Source organism: Micromys minutus (assembly GCF_963924665.1).
Source record: "Micromys minutus genome assembly, chromosome: 24".
Taxonomy (NCBI): Eukaryota; Metazoa; Chordata; class Mammalia; order Rodentia; family Muridae; genus Micromys; species Micromys minutus.
In genome coordinates, this window is record NC_137959.1 from 2,897,642 (window position 1) to 2,914,784 (window position 17,143).

At 45.3% G+C, this 17,143-nt stretch overlaps 1 protein-coding gene across 4 annotated transcripts in view; it reads right to left on the reverse strand.

The window, feature by feature from the left end:
• Positions 1-17,143, reverse strand: part of ARHGAP10 (Rho GTPase activating protein 10) — a 226,039-nt gene that overhangs the window by 110,714 nt on the left and 98,182 nt on the right. For all 4 annotated transcript variants that reach the window (XM_080937425.1, XM_080937427.1, XM_080937424.1 and 1 more), the window contains 3 exons: positions 5,393-5,474; positions 2,589-2,634; positions 1,282-1,347 (listed from right to left, as the gene is read on the reverse strand). In XM_080937425.1, the coding sequence (XP_080793551.1) occupies positions 1,282-1,347; positions 2,589-2,634; positions 5,393-5,474 (194 nt within the window). The remainder of the gene's footprint in view (positions 1-1,281; positions 1,348-2,588; positions 2,635-5,392; positions 5,475-17,143) is intronic.

The following is a 17,143-nucleotide window of genomic DNA, read 5'->3' on the forward strand; positions in this document are numbered from 1 at the left end:
ATATTTACGCTAAAATGCCTTTAATAATCTGAAAAAAAAGTATGTGTGTGTGTATATATATATATCTGTGCTAAAGGTCAAACTCAGAGCTTTGCACATCTCAGGTTCTACCACTGAGCTTAACCCCAGTCCCAAAAAGACCATGTTTAATGGGATCCCGCAAGAGTAAGAAAACCAGCAATAAGAAGTTTGAACAAAATGTGCTAAGATTTAGTTTTCCAATTGCTGGTTCTTTCAAAGAATGAGCTGAATTGAATCACATTAAGTTCTAAACCTTAGAACCTAGAAATGTAACATTGAAAAAATTTTAAACTGCCCTTTAAAGAGATGGTCAGAGTATTAGACTAAGGCACTCGCAGGCACGCACACACACACACACACACACACACATTCCTTCTGTCCAACCATGACATTAATGAATCCTTATAAGAAAGAGGAAATCTAAATACACAAAGGAGACAGAAGGGACATGTATACACATAGAGAGGACATGTATACTCATACAAGGCACATGTATACACACAGAAAAGGCACAACAAGGAGATTCCATCTACAAGCCAAGGGCACTGGCCTCAAAGAAAACTAACCCTGCCCCCTCTTTTTGCTTTCTTATAACTTTATTTAAAAAAGAGAGATACATGTACAAATTTTAAAAAGCATTTTGGCATAACACTATATGAATATATTTTTGTCAGTACTTGATTATTTTAGAGGTTTGATAGTATGCATTGAAATCTTACTAGTTACCATAAGCATAAAGTACATGTAGAACAGAATGTAACATGGAAACAAAGTCTTCTTGGTGTGTATAGAGTAAACTTAATGATTTTTGAATAACAAAAATTGCCTCAAGGCTATATTCTTAGCTCTTGAATTATTAATGATTTAAGGTCTAGGTGTACCCCACTCTGAGAGGGTGAGCGTTTGGTCCTCGAGCACCCTGCTCCCCCCCGCCCACCCCCATCCCACCCCAGTCACATCCTCCTGATCTGTGAGGATGCATCTGTACTTGAGCCATCCACCCTGTGGGATTTTCTGTAATATCAAGCAAATGTGATTCCATTTTAACAATGACCTCATTTGTTACTGCAAGTTTTCCCACATTTACAAGGAAAGAGGTGAAGGGGCTCTCGCCTCCACAGCTGGAGTCACTGACCATGCTATGTAGAGAAGTTCATGCTGTAACACGCAGCATGCACGGAGGCCTGCAATGGGCTTGGGTGTCACATACCTACGGGTCTCCATGACTAACGTGATGTCTGAGCAAAGCATGATGGTTACCTCGTGTTTCAACAGCACTGATGCACTTTTTGAGAATTGTGAATCCCATCTTATCCAACTGTGCACCTAAAGCAAAGTTATGAGTCGTTAAGGAACAAGTCGTCACTGTATCTATTTCCCTTCCAAGAAGAAACAGTTAAGGTACTGTAACTGGCTTCAGGTTCTTAAACTGCTGAAAGTCACATATTTCCCGTGTAAATGAAAACTTACGTATTTACAGGAGAGCCTTCACTATGCATAGCAAAATGGCCAATTACCAATTTATAATTCAATTTGCAACATAAAATTTGAAGTTCATTGTTTAGGATTATCTTAAACTGTAAGAAATCAATATCCATCTCTAAGGAAAGCTACATAAAAATAATCTGAATTTTACCAAAAATTCTAAGAGTAGCTGAGTTAAAGAAAACTCAGATAAGCACGAAGGTTTTCCAGTGTGTGTCCAGTGTGTGTCCAGTGTGCACCTGGGCTTCTGTTTAGAACGGGAAGGAAATGTTTAGGAAAAGTCTCTGTTAAATACCATCAGGGCAATAAGCTTGAGTTAAATTTTTGATAATTTATATACTATTCACCAAGCTTTTCTAATGACACTATTTTCATAATTTGAATTGAAAACAGATGTTTCATATGCTAGGACAGGCTGATTAAAAATTGTAATTTTATGCTTTTTCTATATATGCTTGCTCATGGCCAGGCTGGCGTATTTGTAAGTCGTGTTTTAGCCACTTCCCAGGCCCGAGGGACGGCAGCGTGAGTGCTTGCATCGTGGGGATTTACAGTCCTTGGATATAAACTTGCTCAGAATCTGCAGCACTTGGCTTACAGTGGATGTTAACGGTGGAGACAGGACAAAGTTTCAGACCCCACTGATAACAGAAATCTGCCCAGCAACCAGAGGCTCACCATCAGGCTGGGCCACTCCTGCTTTTTATTACTCACTGTGCCCAAGGATGAGTATTTTAAACTATCTGAAGTAACTCTCACGTCTGCCTAGAGAATGCTCTCCTCTCCTCAGCCTCACTGAATGCCTGTGCAGGACCCACAACAGCATCCTGTTATTCTCAACCAAACATTACAGTCCGGAGAACCTGCTGACCTCTACCTACAAGATAAATGACAGGATGAGGAAGCCCGGGAGCAGAGGACCAAGGAGCCCTTGTGAAGGTTGAGAAAGCCCACTGAGAGATCCTATCCACACGGGCGACTGCAGACACACAGCAAAGGCTGCGCAGGAGAATTCACAGTAAAGTTCAGGGGAACAGTGAGGCTACCCCATGGGCCTGGCGGAAGGATAAATGAACACTTACCTCCTTCTGGTCTCGGGACGATGGCTCGATTGAAAGTGTGGAACAGCTAGTGGAAGAAAGGAAAACACTTTCAACAGATTCCTTAAGAGTCAGTCAAGTAAGAACACATTAGACAACGTAGCGCACGAAAGACACCTAGAATTTCCAGACAGAAGCATTCTGCTAATCAGGAGCCCCTTGGGACAGCTCTAAACTTATACTCAGCAAGTAATTTAGAAAATGAAAACCTGTATTCCACGTGCTGAGTGAGTTAAGACAGTCACCCACTGACCACCTGGGGAAGAAGCTTCCAATCCATAAGCGCCAACAGGATTTGCTGAGCTTCCCTGGGTGAATGCATCACATGCTGGGGTGGTGGCAGTCCTACAGAGCACCTCGCACGTGCACACTCACTTTACAACCAGCCCTGTGCACAGCTTCCCTGTAACATGCTCTATAAGATGCTACTAAGTATAACTTTACCCTGAGTGCTGAGAGAGAAGGAAGGAGTCATGGGGACCTCAAATTCACATCACACTGTGCTACAAAGACCAAGACTGAAGCAGAGGCAGCCACCCTCAACTTGTAAGATCTGCCACTGCCACCCCAGACAGCAGTGTCAGAGTTGATATGAACTGGGGGACATCCAGCTGGTGTCAGTGTGGGGAAATCCCCCATGGGAAACCTGTGTAAGGACACAGGCCCAATGAGCTGTGTTGGGCTAATGACATGCTATCCTGAGCTCAAAGACAAAAGTAAGGAACACAAACAGGACATCTCTCAGCCTCCTTTTCTCTTCCAGAGACATGCCAAGCTGGTAAAAATGAGATCAAAGAGTCTGAAGTCTCTAAGGAACTTGTTACAAGTCTGTGTAAATGAGAAAAGTTCTACCTTACAGAAACAGGCTGACCAACTGTTCCATTCCAACCTCTATCAAAACTCCCAGTAATGTCTAGTCCACTGCTCCGTTTCTAACTCTGGTATTTACATAAGCAGTAGTTAATCCCTGCCCGTCCTTTAGTGAACACTTGTGCGCTAGCACTACTGGCTTCTGGAAATGGCTCACCATCTGCAAGACATACAGCACAGGGAGGAAATCTGCTGTGCCACACAGTCCTATGCAAATGGATCACTAATTAGCATCTCTCCACATTCTGCTGTTACCTGTTAGTGACCCGGCTCTTTACAGGGAAAGTCAAGCAGATCATGAGTTCAAGACTAAGCCGAACGGGAAGCTCATTTCTCTGGCAAAGACTCAACCATGATGGCATTTCTGCTATGCAAACTCACTTTCTATGGTACTTCCTGAGGCTCTGGGGCGATCACTGGGATTATTAAAAAGGATGAAAGGATTAGCATAACTATCACTATCAAAACTTCTTAATTATTAGAGAGCTCTCCCTCTGTGTAGCCTTGACCATCCTGGAACTCTATATAAGCCATGCTGGGCTTGAACTCAGATCCTGACTCTGGCTTAAAGAATGTTTGACCCTCCTGGCTTCAAAATTCTTTTTTTTTCTTTTAAGATTTGTCTTAATAACTATGTATTTGGGTGTAAGTATGTGTGTATGTGAGTTTAGGTGTCTGTGGAAGCCAGAGGTATTCGATCATCTGGACCTGGAGTTACAGGTGGTACAGGAAGTGGTCAAACATGGGTGCTGGGGTCTGTGCACACTTAGCCACTGAAGCACCTCTCCAGGCTCTATCAAGGCTCCTGACCAAGACTTCTAAGAACTAACGGAGCACTGCTGAGTGAGAGGCGGGTCTGCCCAGTGAGCGAGCACTAGTGGGCACTGGTGATCCTGAACCCATCCTGAGTACCAGAAACAGAAGCGAAGAGGCAAAGTCCGAATCCAGCTCAAATATGGCAGCACAGAAGTCTGATTCTGGATAACTGTGCCCAGGGATACATTTCTTAAACAGCATCAAGCTTCAAAACATAATAGCCGGGCTCTCGTGTTCCGCAGCCACCACCTCATGCCTGCCACACTTTCCTAGCCTTGTGTTCCCTGGACTTTCAACAATGCCCTTACAGCGGAGCGCACGCTCCAAGAGCTCCATTCTGAACCCTCCTTCGTGACTGCACGGAACGCCTCTCCCACATTCAGCTTCCCCTCAGTCTTCCTGAGCCGGGCAGGCCAGGCGGTGCCTGCTGGCAGTTTACTCAGAATCAGGGTGCTTTACACGCACACTGCAAGAGCATCCGCCGTTCCTCTGAAAGCCGCCCTTGCTAAATCCCCAACTCCATACATGAGCTGCCAGGTCCTGAGCACCAGAAGCCAGCAGCACACAAAAAAGAAATCAGTGCTGGAACCAAGTTCCAACAATGAGAATTCAGGTGCCTGGGTCACGACCTTCAGTCTACTCCTTGCAGCAAGTGAAGGAAGAGGCCACTCTAAGGCTATTCCTCACCACAAAGTAGAAACCATTACAGTATTATGCATTGTTAAATAAATGTCAGCCCTGTGGGCAGCAGTTCCTACTGCTGTGTACGCTCTGTCCCAGCTCCAGAAACTAAAGCACACTGCAAGCACTCAATACACTTGCCGCAACCTAAAGAAAACCTGTTGTGGAAAACAGGAGAAGTTGAGAGTTTTGCTAAGTTTTTCAAAGCAAAGCCAATCAGAGTGACCAAGTCAAGAGGAAGACTCAGAACAATGGTGCCCAGGCGTGTGTGCTGCAGCCCAAGATAAACTACTGCAGGGTCAATGTGGCTCCAAGATGAGAGAAATACCAGCTCCAGCAAGGCACTGTTCTCAAACACTGAAAAACAAAAATACAGCTAAGCAGATTTGAAGGAGCGCTCCAGCCGCTGGTGTTCTTACCGCTTCTTTTCCACCCAGAGCTTCCAACCACTGCTTCCTTTCCTCTTCTGAAAACGCCTGCACGGTCAAGGGGACACCAGGCCTGAAAAACACCAGGAAAACACAGGTCACCCAGTGACAACACAAAACTTCTCCTCTGCTTCCAAAGGTTTGACCATACAAATTAAAAGTCTGCATTAATTTTCAACTACAATAAAAAATATATATTGTAAAATTTGCTATTTAGGCCACTTTTAAACAAAATACATTGTTGTACAACCATCCTCATGACTCACCTCCAGAATATTGGGGAAGGGGTTTCTTACTATGTAGTTCAGGCTTGTCTTGAACTCAGTGTGTCCCTGTCCCCATCACCTGAGTGCCGGAATTACAAGTGCATTCAACACTCTGTGCTAGCCAGAAATGTTTTCATCTTGCAAAACTAAAACGTTATAAACCACAAACACTTGTTTCCTGTCTGCTGGTCTTCCTACCATGGCACTTCCTACTGTACCCGGTGCCTCTACAAACCTGGATAATCTACACACCACGAGAAAAGAAACCACATCCTATGCATAGCCTCTAACCAGCTTTGTTTAATGCAAAGTTCATCTAAGTCAGAGCGTACATCACAAATCTTCCTTTTTAAGACAGAATAATACTTTAATGTATGTATATATGATCATCCCTATCCTACTAATAATAAGATAAGCAAATTCATGCATAATCACAGCACACCGACTGCAATGGCCAGAGTCAAAAGTACTAAGAACCCCAAACGTTGATGAGGATGTGGAACAAGAACCCTCACCCTCAAAAGCCAAAGACATAAATGATGCCGACAATGTGAGACAGCCGTGTGGCTTCCTACAGATACAGCCAGACATCTCTCAGTACAGTCCTTACAGAGTTAGCAAGATCTGTGTCCACCTATACAAGATTTATTCACAACCTTCGCAAGTGGGAAGCAGTGAAAATACACTTCAGTAGGTGAGTGGTGCAGGAAACCACACAGCGGATTCCTCAGCATTATACAAATACGCCACCACACCCCAAAAAGACTCAGAAAGTTCACTATTAGTCGGTGAAAGGAGCCATAGCAGAGGGTTACATGGTGCATAATTTCAAGTATATGATACGTCTGGAAAAGTCAGAACTACAGAAGCAAATGTAAAAAGAGAAGCAGCAGCAAAGACATTGGAAGGAAGATGCAGAGCAACAGGATGGATCCTGTTCCAGGAAAACCCTGAGGGGTTCCAACACTATGTTCAACACCGCATGGGTGAGAACCCTGTTGCTCCGTAGGTCATGTACAGGGGTAAGACACTACCAACAGCGTACCCACTGAAGCAACTCTGTAAAATACCAAAGTCTGCAGTTCTAGAAAGAAAAGACCATTTAGAGTTAAGCTCAGTGACTCTATAGAACAAGGCGAGTGTAAGAGAACACACACACTGAACAAGGTCCACACACCATGACAAGCTCTGCTGACAACGCTGACCCAGGACTGAAGGAAAGGTCTACCTGTGGTTCTAAGTCAACTGTTCTGCTGGCCAATGCTCACCGGCTGGACGGAGAACATGAGTGACCTCTTAATCCTGCTACACACTACACCAAGTTCTAATCATCCACCACAGTGAGCCTGGCTAGATACAAAAGCAACCCAGTGAATTTCCTTAAGGAGAAACTGAGTCGGATACAGGAGAACAAGCTGTCGGGACACTCACTGAAGTAGGAATCTCTGGTTTCCTCAGAAAGCCAGTTAGGTCAAACAATGATTTGCTGGGCCACACAGGTGAAAGGCTGTTTTGCTAAAGTTGACAGACGAATGAACACGTGGTGTTTAGAAGGAATATAATCATGAGCTTGGGTTCGCTTTGCTCTGCCTCGCTATCCTTCATGGATGACACACATGCATTGGTTCCCTTTACGCTGCTTTGCTGAACTTCACTGCTAGTGACTCGGTAAAGAGAAATTGGCCAAAGAACTTCTTGTGAGGTCCCTGAAGCTTCTTGCCACATCCTCTGACCTGGGGCAGTTGGTGAGCCTCACGGTTTCTTCTGAATTTGACTGTCCTTGAAGGTTCAAATGTGGGTGTCTGCTAAGCGAGCTGGACTGCAGCCGCTGACTCGTGTTTATGTTTTGTTAGAGGTCTAGACTGCTGACACACCCCCCAAAGAACTATGTCTAAACAAGACACTCCCCGTATCCTAATAATATTTCTTTCCCACTACCTCTGGTGGGTAGTGAGCTAGAGAGGAGGTTGAACCTTATTAAGGTAGCTTGAAAAAAAGCATGCCTCCAAATCACTCTCTCCTTCAGGCCGCTGTGGTTCTCTGGAGAGCGCAGAGTTGGAACTGGAATCTGTGGGCATACACACACTGCTGGAACCAGTACCTGTACTTCATAAGCACCTCAACCTCTTCCCATCACTTACTCAAGAAGTAGCAGCAGAGGTGGTAACACATCTGGGAGACAGCTCAGGGGATGGCAGCTCCCACCAATGCAAATGACAACAGTAATAAACTAGGGTGCACTGGGCTCTATCACAGGCCCTGCAAGCCTAGTATGAGAGGCAGTCTCAATCTGAGGGGCCTCTGGGCATGCCTGCGAAGGATGCCTTGGGAAACATTCAGCAGCACCACTACGGGGCGGAGTCCTGCACTGCACTACAAGGAGAAGGCAGGCTGAGCCGCACCACCCATGGCCTATGCTCCTGACTGCGGATGTGTTCTGACCGGCTGCTTCAAGCACCTACCACTGTCTTCCATGCCGCAAAGGACAGTACACTTGAACTATTGAACTACCAAAGAGCAACACAATACTTCCCACTGCTATTCTAAGAAACAGAGCTTTGCCCTCCTGAAGGAGATAAGTGGCTGCAAGGCCCAATGGGGAAAGCCCAGGAGTAGACTCTCAGCTCCAGTGATGGCGCCTCTAGAAGAAGCTATTCAAAATGTCCTCGACAAAGTGTTCTGGACTGATGTCAGATGTCATCAGGTGCCTCCAGTGATTCCTTGACATAGAAAAGTGATTCTTTTTCAGTCTGGGATTTTTGTTCACTATCTCGTTAGGTACCATAATATTCCTGTCTAAACAAACTGGTGAAGTAATCAGTGTTCATAGGAACGCCCAAAGGCCAAAGAAGTTATTCCCACAGCTAGCCTTGGGAACTCTTGAAACAGCCAAAACACTCCAACTTTAATGTTAGAACATTAATGTTCTAAGACTACAGACAAGGGTCTGAAACAGGCATCCCGAAACTAAATGTAAAATCATCCTATGCAAAACCATAAAGGAGCACTCTGACTAATAGATCTAATACATGTCTGTTGTGTGAAACCGTAAGGGCCTTCAGAACTTGTGCCATCTAGAAAAGCTGATTAGAGTCAAGTGCTTTTTAGGGAAAGGACTAAAAAATTCAGCTCCTCCCCTCCCCCATACCTTGAATGTTTGCTCTTCCCCTGTAATAACCTAAAGGCAAAGCTAAGCTACTGTCCTTTCTGTCACCTACCAGGTTGGAACAGTCACACTCTGGGGAATGTGAACCAAGTATTTTCGTCCAAACACTCTCCTGTCATGAACATTTCTGAGGTTTGCTAACACCTCAGGGTGGATAAAGGTCTTCTCACCCTGAGTAAAAGAATTCAATGTGTTCTCTTGAGCAGTGGTTCTCAACCTGTGGGTCAAGACTCCTTTGGGGGCTGAACAACCTTTTTACAAGGGTCAGTATCCTGCCTATCAGATATTTACACTACAATTCATAACAGTAGCAAAACTACAGCTAGGAAGAGCAGAGATCGTGTATGGTCAGGAGTCACTGCATGAAGAACTGGATTAAAGAGTCCAGCACGAACAAGGTAAAGCACAGCTCTACAGTGTCACTTCTCACTTCTGAGTCCTCCCTCCAGTCTCTGTGACCTCAACGCATTAAAGCTCAGGGATTCCCTTCAAACAGGAAAAAGGATTTCCTGATATAACGAAAACTCCCATTTCATTCATAAGTTTCTCAATAACAATGACCTTATTTTATTTAGCTCTTGGCTTTACTATTTTCTGACACCACTCAATGACTGTGGCCTCACATTAATCCTTTAATTTATTCCACCACTGTTTTCTTTTTTTATTGGATATTTTCTGTATTTACATTTCAAATGTTATCCCCTTCCCCCATCCAATTCCCCCACCCCTTCCTACTGCCTCTGTGAAGGTGCTCCCTCTCTCAACCTCCCTCTCCCACCTCAGCACCTTCGCATTCCCCTAACTATGAAAATGAGTTTTCACTGGACCAAAGGCCTCTCCTCCCACTGATGCCAGACAATGCCATCCTCTGCTGCATATGCACCTGGAGCCATGGGTCCCTCCATGTGTGCTGAATGGTTGGTGTTTTAGTCCCTGGGAGTTCTGGAGGGTTTGGTTGGTTGATAACCTTGTTCTTCCCATGGGTTGCAAACCCTTTCAGCTCCTTCAGCTCTTTCTCTAGCTCCTTCATTGAGGTCCCCTTGTTCAGTCAGATGGTTAGCTGCAAGCATCCTCATCTGTATCAGTATGACTCTTAATTTATTCCACTGTACTTTTGTATTCTTTTCACAGACTGTGAGGTCACACTTCCTAACTCAAGTTAAGATGGGGACCACTATATACAAGACTCAGTGGCTCCTGAGCAACATTCTCAGACAAGAGCTTGGTGTGCACTCCCTGACAACTGAGTCACCTGTCCTCAGTCCTTTGAGATCTATACACAATGTATTGAATCTTGACTACTTGCTGGTAATATGGCTACAAGGTACCTCATGAAGAGGCTCTGTTGTTCTGGGTGCTACTCTCTGCATGACATGCGTGGGTGTGTTTGACCTGATACTCTGAGTGATGGTTCTCTTTTCCAGACTCCATTCGAATGATGGCTCTCTTGTTTATGACAGGGATCAGACTACAGATCCCCCCAGTACACAGGGTCTACATCCCTATCAATGTGGATACAGAAAAACTATCATCTGCCCTCAACAAATCTTAAGGTCAAGGGATTGAGGGTGAGAGTGGAGACAGGAAAGGCGTTTAATTGGAGCTTCCCATCAGCTGAGAAGCAAGCATCCTAACACAGCTAACAGTTTAGTGAGGTCCCCTTCCCCTCACAGTCTGTCCAGTCTCTCAATGTCTCACCAGAGACCTTTCGTGCTACCCAAATGGCTCCTACTTTGTTACCAGATTTCAACTCCATCTGAGGAGCACCAAGAGCCACTTATTTGGGGAGAGGGGTTCCTCAGCAATGTTATGATGTAACTTGAGAGCCAGTAAATGGTGCACACAGCTAATGCACAAACACTAAGTTGTGACTTTGCCTCCAGAGCCCATCCCTACCCGTGGATACATCTTACTCTCTTCCTGAGCATCCATTTATCTGATCTATGTATTTTAATTATGGGTTTTTTATGTGAGTGTTTGCCTGTGTGAGTGTGTGTGTGTGTGTGTGTGTGTGTGTGTGTGTGTGTGTGTGTGTGTGTGCTGTGCGAGAGTGTACTACACTACATACATGCCAGTTGCCCTCAGAAGTTAAAAGACATGAGATTCTCTAGTGCTGGAACTAAAGACGGCTGTGACATGGAGATAGTAGAACTGAAGCCAGGCCCTCTCTGCAGGAGGAGTACGTGCTCTTAACTGCTGTGGCATCTCCTCAGCCAGTAACATTCCTTCCAATAAACTGTGGCTCCTCTCAGATCTATGACCAGGCCATGCTCTCGGCTGTGTTTTCCTTCTTTGTACACATCTCTATTTTTAATACAACAATTCTGCCTCGTGTTGGTGGCCCTGAGATTCCAGTGTCAAACTCATGACTCCTCACTTGGCTACGCCGAGGACAGCTAAGGGTGACAGTGTGGATCAATGTTCGGGGTGAGGAATACTGGTTATCTGTATGAGAAAAATAAATCAGCCTGCTATCATCCATAGATCCTCCCAACTCTCTACAAGTTATACATTTATTACAGTGCTTTTCTTAAGAGAAACAGGAAAATTCCTTTGGAACTTGGTATACATAAAAATCTCATAGTGAAAAATCCTGCCAATTATTTTTAAAGGGTGGTTTCATAATACATTTGATGAATTCACAGCCACAGTGTGCAAACCTAGCACTTGTGGTGTGGGTGTCTACCCCTTTCAAACAGAAATTGAAAGCTTGTCTCCATAAAACCCTGGTGGTGAGCACTTTCTTCACAAAACTAAGCATTTCTACAACCCATGGGGCACCATCTTCCCACACACATTTCAAAACTAACCCCAAACAAATGTCAATTCAGATTTAAGTGCCAAAATCAACATAAAAGATGGCCATTGATATACCGCTGTCTATGCAGTCACTTTCAGCATGAAACTGTAAAAGCTGAGAAGCACAGAGACCTCAGAAATGTTTCTGATTCCACCTGGTTAGTGCCCTACTAGTCTCTCCAAACAGGAACTTAAATTTTTGTAGGACTCACTGTTCACCTTTAAGTCATTATTTGTACTGTATCCAAACTAAAGTAGTAGAGCGGTCACTGGAATATACACTGCATAAATATATTTACATGAAACAATATAATTCTACAACATTCAGTGGCGTCTGTCTCATCAGATGCAGTGACTTCTCAATGGTAACGCTGAATAGATGACACTGTATGTCTGGACGCCAGTCCATACACTTCGGGCCTCTACCCATGAGATGTCTGCAGCGGCTGTCCACCTCCTCCGTCAGCACCTACTATCCGCCACTACCCCCCACTCTTAACTTCCTTAGCCTTCATCCCCAACCTTGCCCCACCCTCGAACACTAACAGGTAAGTGATCTCTAGCTACTGCCAAATACACAAACCTTCTCCAACCAAAATTACCCTGTCACAGCCGGTGGCTGCCCTGAGGAAGGCTGTGTTTACCATCATTTTAAAATCTGTGTGGCATCGGTAGACTTTCTTTCCTTGCAGCTGTGTTGTCAGTGTGTCTGTTTTTGTTTGCCTTGAAGCTGTACTATGATATAATTCACACTGTAAACCTGACTCACTATAAGGGAACACATCCGACTCATTAGCACAGTCATTTGAAGACCTGGTCATGCATGAGGAAAAGGTCTCCATCACTCCCACTTCTAGGCAACCTTCCTCTGCTGTTTGCCCAAATAGACATGCATGCTCCAAACAAGTACATACAAGAACACACTTCTGTCTGTCTGTCTGTCCATCTACATGTACAGCAGCATGCAGAGCTTGTCTGTCTGTCCGTCTACATGTACAGCAGCATGCAGAGCTTCTGTCTGTCCGTCTACATGTACAGCAGCATGCAGAGCGTCTGTCTGTCTGTCCGTCTACATGTACAGCAGCATGCAGAGCTTCTGTCTGTCTGTCCGTCTACATGTACAGCAGCATGCAGAGCTTGTCTGTCTGTCCGTCTACATGTACAGCAGCATGCAGAGCTTCTGTATGTCTGTTCGTCTACATGTACAGCAGCATGCAGAGCTTCTGTCTGTCCGTCTACATGTACAGCAGCATGCAGAGCTTGTCTGTCCGTCTACATGTACAGCAGCATGCAGAGCGTCTGTATGTCTGTCCGTCTACATGTACAGCAGCATGCAGAGCTTCTGTCTGTCCGTCTACATGTACAGCAGCATGCAGAGCTTCTGTCTGTCCATCCACAGAGCTGCCGCACTGTTTCCCAGAACAGCGCACCCTTCCATCCCCATCTCTGGGGTGGGAGGCTCTCAGAGTTCCAGTCCCATTTCTCCCTGACACTGCGATCCTAGACGGTATCAAATATTACCACACTGTGCTTTGACTTGCATTTCTCTGCTACCTAATCATATTCAACAGCTTATGTGCATGTGGCATACACACATTTTCCTCAAAAATAAAAATCTTTTACCCACTTTCAAATGTTGTCTTTTAATTACTGAGTTATAAGAATTCAATAAAAATCTATTCAAATTTTTACTTTTTGCTATTTTAATGGTTTTTATCACTTGCTCTTAAATGGTTCCCTCTACCAAAGAAAATACTCAAAGCAACCTCTCTGTGAATTGATTTAAAAAAAAAACAAGACAACAGCACAGTGAGAACGGCCTGTGGCCTCCGCCAGCTCCCTGATACTCAGTCCCCTTAGCTCTGAGGAGAGAAGCTCTAAGCAGCACTGCACACGGAGGCTGGGCACACAGAGGCAACGTTCCAGCCTCAAGATACAGCCTAGTGTGATTCCATCGCAACACTGATGTGCAAGTGTGGGCAGCCTCTGGAAAATACTCATAACAGCAGCAGTCTCAGAAAAACGGGAGAAAGTATCTTGAGCCTGAGGCATCTGAGAAAAGGAACCAGGCCCAGAAGAAAGCAAAGTCATACAAAAAATATTAGCATCAACCCTGGCCTGACTGCCTTTGGCTTCCCAACAAAACAAAAGACAAATTGATCCTGTTTAAAGTCATGTTGACTCTTTCCGAAAGCATTAAATCTAACCAAATCTCATCCGAATGAAATACCACAACTGCAGACTCCTATGCAGGAGGAACAAATGTCCACCCACAAGGACACTTCTTCTAACATAAAAATGCAAAAACGACAAAATAGATACTTGGAAAGAAGGCAAAACATAGATTAAGAGCATGCAATCAACTATAAAATTGCAATCCAGAAAATCCCAACAGGATCTGTGGAGAAACCTATTCTCAATGCCCACACTCCAAAATAGGCTAAATATACCCTTCTGTAAGCAGAGGGCAAGCCTGGGCTCACACAGCTGAGTAGTGCAGGAGAAAGGCTGCCTGACAGGCCTTGACTCACGAGTCTCAGGGCTTTCTCTCCTCAGGAGAATTTAACACTGGCTAATACAGCACAAATCTGGTGAATGTCCACCTTCTACAAGGCACTACATCAAGTGCCACTAAGGGAGATGGCTCCTGTCTAAGCCCTTGCCCCCTCTTCACTCTCTTGTTCTTGCCCTCCTGCCCTTCTCTCTCTATTCCCTTCCCCCTCTCTCCACATTCTCATGACCACCCTCTATCCCCCCTCCCTCAGCTTTTCTCTACCCCTACTACCCTTTTAACTCTCTCCCTATGCCCTGAATAAACTCTATACTATACCATTGTGTGGCTGGTCCCTTGGGGAAAGGGATGCCCAGCATGGGCTTGCGGAGGACCCCCCCCCCATGCCTCACCACACCTCCATAGAACATATCTCCCTCCTTTATCTTTTTATAAACACATTGGCCCCACATTCATGGAATTCATAATCTACAGAAGAATGCACCAGAATGCATTACTGATAATTCCTAGTAGTCTTCTGGAATCAGAAAATCAGGAAGAGAAACAAGAGCAAATCCCACATTTAAAGTCCTAGTTAATACCTTGAGGATCTCAGAGTTACAGATCCCAATGTGCATTCATCACTCATACTCAAACTGCTGGGTTCTCTAAGATTCTCTTAATGATGTTTATGTCGGGTGGGGGATGTACACAGGAGTACCGCGCCTGCAGAGGCCGGGAGAGGATGCCAAATCCTGGGAGCAGAAGTTACAGAGCTGTAAACTGTGGATGTGGATGCTGGGAATCAATCCAGACCTCTGCAAGACCAGTGCATGTTCTTAACTGCTGAGCCACCTCCAGCCCCAGCCCAGCAGTGTTTACTCCACAAGAGTAACAGCAAATAATCAGTAAATGCTTTCTAACTGGGAAATGAAGACAGGCCAAAAGCAATAGAAGTCTATAATCCTAAAATAAAAACTGGATTTACTCTGAAGAACCAAAGAAATCATAAGGAAAATAATTTCAATTATGAATAATTTTCCAAATTAACCAGAGTTAGGAAAATAGTACAACTTAAACAAGAAAGCTGTCTTTTTGAATGGTTTTACATATTTGTAAAGGTCAGTTTTATTTTAAAACGGAGTAGTTTTTGTTTAAAAGCAATTAGAAAGGGTCCTGTAAGTTCTGTTCTAGCTCTTCCTCTATTGTAAAGTTATTATCCTAGCCATGTATGGGGTATGAGCATGTTATCCCAGCACTGGAGAGACTGAGAAAGGGAGATTGTGGGCTAGCCTAGTCTACCTTTGGAGGCTAGTTTCAGGATCTAGCCTTTATCTTTAAAAAAAAGAAAAAGCCTTTCTAAATGAAAGTGGCTTAGTAGAGTCATCCCTCATCTGTCTTTCTGAGTACGAGAGAAAGGTTACAACTTACAATCATGTAAAGATCACGTCCAGTGAACGTCATTCGGCATCAGCAATGTCCCCAAAAGTAGGAGCTTCAGCGAGCACAACACCAAACTCATTCAAACGGCGTGTGAACGTGTTAGAAACCAGCGGCGTGGGCCTCTGATGCGCCTATAGGTTATTTACACAGCGGCCTGACGACACTGTGCCGTGCTGGGGCCTGGAGCGCAGCCATTTAAAAGACTAGTCCTTGCCCAGCAGAGAATACGAGTTCAAATCTCAACTCTTCACATCTGCAATGTCTCCAGGGCGTCACTGACCCCAGGGCTGCTTCTCATCTGGAAGGTGTGGGGAGGACTAAAGCACATAAAGCTCACAGGACAGAGGAGGAGGCAGGTCTGAGGGAGCACAGGACAGAGGAGGAGGTCTGAGGGAGCACAGGACAGAGGAGGAGGAGGTCTGAGGGAGCACAGGACAGAGGAGGAGGTCTGAGGGAGCACAGGACAGAGGAGGAGGTCTGAGGGAGCACAAGACAGAGGAGGAGGTCTGAAGGAGCACAAGACAGAGGAGGAGGTCTGAGGGAGCACAGGACAGAGGAGGAGGTCTGAGGGAGCACAGGACAGAGGAGGAGGTCTCAGGGAGCACAGGACAGAGGAGGAGGTCTGAGGGAGCACAGGACAGAGGAGGAGGTCTGAAGGAGCACAAGACAGAGGAGGAGGTCTGAGGGAGCACAGGACAGAGGAGGAGGTCTCAGGGAGCACAGGACAGAGGAGGAGGTCTGAGGGAGCACAGGACAGAGGAGGAGGTCTGAAGGAGCACAAGACAGAGGAGGAGGTCTGAGGGAGCACAGGACAGAGGAGGAGGTCTCAGGGAGCACAGGACAGAGGAGGAGGTCTGAGGGAGCACAGGCATAGGCTCTCCTTGAGAAGCAGCCCCGAGTCCTGTGACCAGTTTGTAGCAACAGTCTTTGATCTTAGCCTCGTTTTCAACAACAGTTTTTCTCTCGTGATCTCAGCAAATGCTCCTTGTCTACTTGTCCTTGTCACAGCACCACCAGCTTTGTCGGGGTTTAATGGCACATATTTTTATACAACTGGCCTTCAGTGAATTTAGTCATGGGCCTTTCCCTCTCTGTACTAACTCCATTCTTGGCCAGATCATATAAAGAAAGCAGCAACAATTAATTTTGACCTGGAAAAAAAAGGTTTGTTCTTAATACTCTGTTGGAAAACTTACACTAAGCAGCTTTATCTAAAATCTGTGACCAAACCAGGGGCAGCCAGAGCCGGCCATGCAGGCAGCACTGGGGCGCAGACATCCTGCCTCTCTGCCAAAGACTCTAAAACAAAATGGCTGGAGGGTATTTAGGACGAAAACGTTTGACCTCACTAGAAGGGGTTACCACACAAGGAGACCATCCATTCAAATGCACACACGACTGTCTCCACACGGCTACGGCAAACATGGCCTCCATCTTTACCACACGCCACTCACGCTCCTCCACGACCCTCTCTGCTGTCAATCAGAGTTCGGCAACAGTGAAATGCACCACGGTTCTCTTCCAGGTGACAGCACAGGTTAGAATGACCCTGGCCTTTCGCCAAGATCAAGTCATGA